This window comes from Salmo trutta, chromosome 6 (assembly GCF_901001165.1).
Source record: "Salmo trutta chromosome 6, fSalTru1.1, whole genome shotgun sequence".
Classification (NCBI taxonomy): Eukaryota; Metazoa; Chordata; class Actinopteri; order Salmoniformes; family Salmonidae; genus Salmo; species Salmo trutta.
This window is the reverse complement of record NC_042962.1, coordinates 29,214,048-29,219,875: the sequence shown is the minus strand read 5'-3', so window position 1 is coordinate 29,219,875 and position 5,828 is coordinate 29,214,048. Positions and strand designations below refer to the sequence as shown.

Here is a 5,828-nt window from a genome sequence, read left to right as displayed (position 1 = left end):
TATGTAGAAAACAAAACTTTATTTAAATCCCATATGTGACCCCTATTTGCCACAAACATTGCACAGTATGAAAAGAAATCACATCATTGGGCATCATGTCACATTAGCTATACACAAACATGGTCCTTTTTTTGTACATAAAAACGCTTTTTGGTGATTTAGAAAATGCTCTGTTTCCGCTGCTGGTGACGAAAACAAAACAAAAAACAATTCTTAGTGTTATTCTTACAATTGAAATTCACTGGCCGTCGCTACACGTGATGTGTCCCAAATTGTACCCTATTCCCGATATGGCGCACTAACTTTGTGCACTATATTGGGAATAGGGTGCCATTTGGGACAGCCACGAAGTGAGGAGGAGAGAAGGCTCAGACTAGGAACCTGCTACATTGTTCATCTGAATGATCCCTCGGTATAGGAAAACGCTTCATCAAAAACAAAAAAAGAGAGGTTTACTTTCTTTTAAAATATCAAATGAAAGATACGAAAACTACAACCTTATCATGTAAAAACACGGAACACTTACTACAGTAGTGATAAAGTTAATCAATCACCGATGCCAAGAACAAAGTATGTTTTAAGACACCGAGATGAGATGGGGACCCTAACTCGGCCCTATTGTGCGACAGTCCGAGTGGGAGCCATCGCAAACTTCTCTGAAATGTAAAACACGTCTGGAAACTACATATCCCATGGGGGATAGCTCTGTAAAACTACATATCCCATCACGGGGGATTGGGTCTGTGTGGAGGAGAAGAGAACCACCCTCTTGTCTCATCCGCAGAACACTTGTACGCCCTCATGCCTTGCTCTACTAAAATCCATAGGAAAAAGTTAAGACAGCAAGCGTTTTTTTTTTTGTCTGTCAATATTTTTTTGGTCCCGTCTGCAAAAGACACACAGATACTTACATACACGCATATATGACAAAGTAAAAAATAACTAACAGCCAAGGCACCTTGATACAGTTTTGTACAAAAACAATCCTCATTTATGATTTTGTATACCAAAAATAGAAATTATCAGGCTTTTTGTGTTTGTTACGCAGCCACTAAACTCATGCTAGGAGTTCTGTTATGGACAACATCTTTCCCTCCGCTTTCTCTTTAAGACACGAGTTGTTTAGCCTGCAGCTCCATCTCTGCCGCCCGCTTGAGGGCCACATCCACTAGGAGCTGGAAGCCGCTGAAGTCCTGGGTGAGGTCTGGAGGGGTGGGGGGAGGGGTATTGAAGAGCCCACTCTGGGGGCTCAGGTTACCCTCCATGGTGGTGGTCACTGCCGGGGCTCCCTGCCCTTCCTCCTGGCATCTGAAGAGCACCAGAGCCTCTGTGGTGGAATGCAGCAGCTCTGCAGCCCTACTGTGGTCTGTTTTACTGCTGGAGAGGAAGTAGGAGAGGGAGGAGGGAGGGCTGGAGCCCTGTTTCTGCATCACAGTGGAGTTGACAGTGGTGTGACAGATGACTGAGGGCCGGGGGGGCACTGTAGTGGCGGGCCCCGGGGAGGAGGAAGGGGACATCTTAGGGGATGATATGGCCTTCTGCAGGACGCTGGGGCTAGGGAGGCCTGCCTCGAAGCTTGAGGGGTGCAGCGCCCGCTGATCGTAGCTGTCCTCGGGGCCCGTGGCGGCTGTGGCGTGCTTGGGTGACTGGGAGCTGGATTCAGAGAAGCTCCCGTCGCCTCCCTTGCTGCCTTTCCGGGAGATGGTGAACTGGTTGGGGTCTTTACCGTCTTTCCGCAGCATCTCCGGGAGGAGCCGACGGCGTGCGTTGATGAACCAGTTGCAAACCTGAAGGAGGAGAGCAATTTGTTTAAGTATACAGTATAGTTTCACAAACAAGTCGTCTCAGTATACTTTTTTAAAAAAGAATGGAAAACAGAAGACGACGTGGAGAAAGGAATGACACTTTTCATATTTCACATGTTGACTTAAAAACAGGTTACATCATGTTAACATATTTACATGACATAGACAGCTGTTTTTCTGTAGTGCCCAAAACATGCATCTTATCTGAAACATCTACAAGCATACGTGGTAGGGGTTGTACAACTTCTTCTTGATTGTATATATTCTGACAATATTTTAAAGCTCTTGTTATTTTTTATTATTTAACTAGGCAAGTCAGTTAAGAACAAGTTCTTATTTACAACTGGCCAAACTATAACCCGGACGACGCTGGGCCAATCACAGCCGGTTGTGATACAGCCTGGAATCGAACCAGGGTCTGTAGTGACGCCTCTAGCACTGAGATGCAGTGCCTTAGAACGCTGCGCCACTCGGGAGCCAGTCTTGGTTATTTTTGTTATCTAAAGAAAATGTATGTCCATAAAATACAGAGTGCTTATTCATTTAGAATACATCATTTTACATAAGTCTGAAAATATAACAAATCATTTGTGATACTTCTGGCTTTTCTCATTTTCTCATTAAGAAACTCAAACTAGGCCTTCTGAAAGCCCTCATGGTGAGTAACACTAGTTTGGTCTAAGGTGTTGTCGCCCTTCCCAATCCTATTGTCATGTGGATAAAGAGACAGTCCTCTCTCTCCTTCTCTCTGTCCCAGCCTATTGTCGGCCACGGATGGCTCACCGAAGCCTAGAGCTCTTAGTATTTAAATGACTCTGTATTGTTCACAGACAGCTGGGCTGGAAGAGGGCTGGAGGGAGGGAAATTCCTGTGTGAGCGTTGCAGCTAAGCCCACACCAACCACAAAGCAGTGTGAGTGAGTTTCAGAGTGGTCGGTTCCTCCTAGTCACCATGTGTGCATCCCAAATGGAACCCTATTCCCTATAAAGTGCAGTTTTGACCAGAGCCCTGTGAGAAAAAAAATACATGTGGGGCCCTTATCAAAAGTAATGCACTACATAGGGAATAGGGTGCCATTTGGGATCCAAGCTCATGCCATTTCACTTCAGACGTGTCTCAGAGAGAATATTGCAGTCAAGCTTCCTTGAAAGGCCCTGCCCCGCCGAAAGACACACATAAATATACCGTTGTTTTGGAGAGGTGTGGGGGGCTGACACACTGGGCACCTGGGGAGCTGCTGTTCGGCAGAGTTAAGTGCCTTGCTCAAGGGCACGATGGCAGGCAACGTCATCTGGGATTTGATACGAGCAACCCTCCTTGTTGCCAGCTCACTTCCCGCCAGTGTGGTCAATCGGACCCGGATTCTGGCTCTCTTCTCTAACTGCTAGGCTACCTGCCGCCCCCATTGTCCATGTGTCACTCTCTCTTTGTTTACGTATTAGTGCATTACGTGTCATAAAACCGAGACAGGACGTTGCAACACAAGGTCATTGTATATTGTATTTCCAGCCACTAGTTGTCATGCATGCTGCAGCCCTACTAGTCATCAGGTAGTAAACCTATGAACACCGTCTGAATACTTCAAAAATGTATCTAATTTCCTTGAGAAAAGCATAGCTCTAAGTGACAAGATGGGTGAAAGCACGGTTACATTCACCAATCCAACCTATTTCAATCTGTGATCACTTCAAGGAAGGTAGGACAGAAAGATGCATTTTGATTGACGCGGCTCGTTAGTTAGCCTACCTGTAGTGTGGAGAGCTGCGTCTGCTTTGAGAGCAGGGCTTTCTCCTGTTCAGAGGGGTAAGCATTGTAGCGATGCTCGTAGAGCCAGTCCCTGAGGATCTGCACCGACTCCTTGGGTAGATTCCCGCGCCTCTTCCTCTTCCCACTGCTACCTCCCGTGCTGGATGACAGGTCCAGGGGGGCGTCCATGCTGTCCTCGTCGTCCGTCTCACTACCAGATAACGTCATCATGCCTGTGTGTGGCCAAGAGAAGAATGTACGTGTGAGAGAACGTCAATCAGAATTCCACCTTATGCCAACCAAACACTGGTCTGTCTGTAGGCCGGTGTCTGCTCTGTCTGTCACCCTCCTTACACCAGCCCTGTTCCAAACACTAGCATATAGCGGAGGCAGCTGATGTGTCTGAAGCAAGCTGTCAAGTTCAGCCATGTGATTCATGGAACAGAGGGGGAGGGAGAGGGGGAGAGGGGGGGTGAGATGCCACAAAGGCAGACTGCTCAGACGCTGTGTCAGTTATAAAACCTGCCTTGACAAATACTGCTGGCCTACTGTACTGAGCATGAACATCTCTTCATGTTTCAAAACTGGCAGTGCAGGACTCAAGACAACTAAAATAGTTATTCTGGGGGATTTCCAATGGTATAAGAACATCTGTAGTCCATTTGTATTGCATTCATGTGAACCTCTTGTGTTTTTTTAAACAGGTTGTATTTTGACACAACCTTTATGTCGGGACAACATATTTCTTATTTGGCAATAAAACAATTTAAAATCAAACTTTCTTTGGCAACTTTTTTTTTTTTTTCTCAATCAATTGTACTACATTTAGCAGTTACATTTCAAAAACTAAAACATCTGTAATGTCTTGAATTGGAGCATGAATACATGTCAACATAATAAAGGATATCAGTTATCTGTCTTTTGCATAGTGGTGGGAAATGGATAAGAAACGACTAAAGTTAGAATGAGGTAATTACGTAGGCCCTGGGTGAGGGAAGGGGGAGGGGGACCTGTTGCACATCAGCGTCTCGAGACTAAACAAAAGAATTTTGGTCGTCGAACCATTATTTCACTATAACGTCAACGTTTTTCAAAGCGTAAGCACTCATTTCTCACTTAAGTCAAGTCCACTACTCGCGTTCTTGTGAATCGAGTGTTTTGGAAGCTCAACTCAAAGGAATTTCTAAGTTTAAACAACGCGTAGAAGAAGTTCTATTGTGTGATCTTGTAACACGAGGTCGAAGAATGCGAGAGAGCAGCCTCGCAGAATGAAAGTAAACAGCAACTTCACAAAGGAGGTCGGGATTTTCAACGTTGTTGCACCAAAGTTGGGGCTGAAAACTCTAGTTTATCCCGAATATAAAACTTAATAAGATTACATTTCGAAACAATATTACACAGAGAAGGAAACAATGTCGTAGCCAAACTAACAGATGAAACTTCATACTCTAGTATGCGCGTCGTTGGGGCTACAGAGTTGATACATTTTAATTCACTAAATGCGTGGTGACGTGAGGGTTTAGAGAAACCCTCTAATTTAGTCAAATCACAATCTAGAATAGATGTACCCAATAGGAATTATCTATTGGAAACTTGTTCATCATGAACTAAGTTCAGAGTCCGCTATAAAAGGTAAAGTATCTAACACTATTGTATAACAAAGCTATTATATACATTTACTAAAATGTCTATATCTAGTCAACCTTTAAAGCTAACAATTCCTTAAATTTGAAACAGATTGAATGAAGTCACACGCAAACCATTCAATTTTGACAGCCCGTCAGCACGTGAAAAAAACTGTTTTGTCTGGAGCGGAAACAATAGGCTGCATGGCTTGCATTGAGAAATGCATTATGCCCCATCTCACTCAATATATTTTTTTTTTATACAGACATGTTATCGAAAATGTGACAATCAGCACACTGATGAAATAAACGACCTACCCTTTTTTGTCTTCATGTCCGTCAAAAATCCCCTTTTCACGTTGGCCACGAGAGGAGCGCAGTAGCCTATTTAAAAAAAAAAGAATTCCCTCGAATTCTATTCCTTTAGTGGCAAATCTTTTTCCTCGGGATATTCCACACGTATATTCCAAATGATTTTGTTCATTGATTTATTTTCGTTTGTAGAACCTGTTCGTTGGCTTTTTCATTTGTTTGAGACGTAGTACTTTAACCAGGAGTAGGCTACCTGAAATCCGCTGCTCGACTTGGCGAAGCCTTTCTCATTCAATGTGTGTTTGATCATGAAACTGGGTGACAGCTATCTTTGACAGCT

The 5,828-nt window shown here is 44.1% G+C and overlaps 1 protein-coding gene across 1 annotated transcript; it reads right to left on the bottom strand.

Moving 5' to 3' along the window:
• Positions 1 to 5,828, bottom strand: LOC115195825 (homeobox protein AKR-like). The gene is made up of 3 exons (XM_029756115.1): positions 5,495 to 5,828; positions 3,552 to 3,784; positions 1 to 1,787 (listed from the first exon to the last, which is right to left on the bottom strand). Exons 1-3 carry the CDS (start codon positions 5,508 to 5,510, stop codon positions 1,107 to 1,109), a joined length of 930 nt encoding a protein of 309 aa, XP_029611975.1. The 5' UTR covers positions 5,511 to 5,828; the 3' UTR covers positions 1 to 1,106.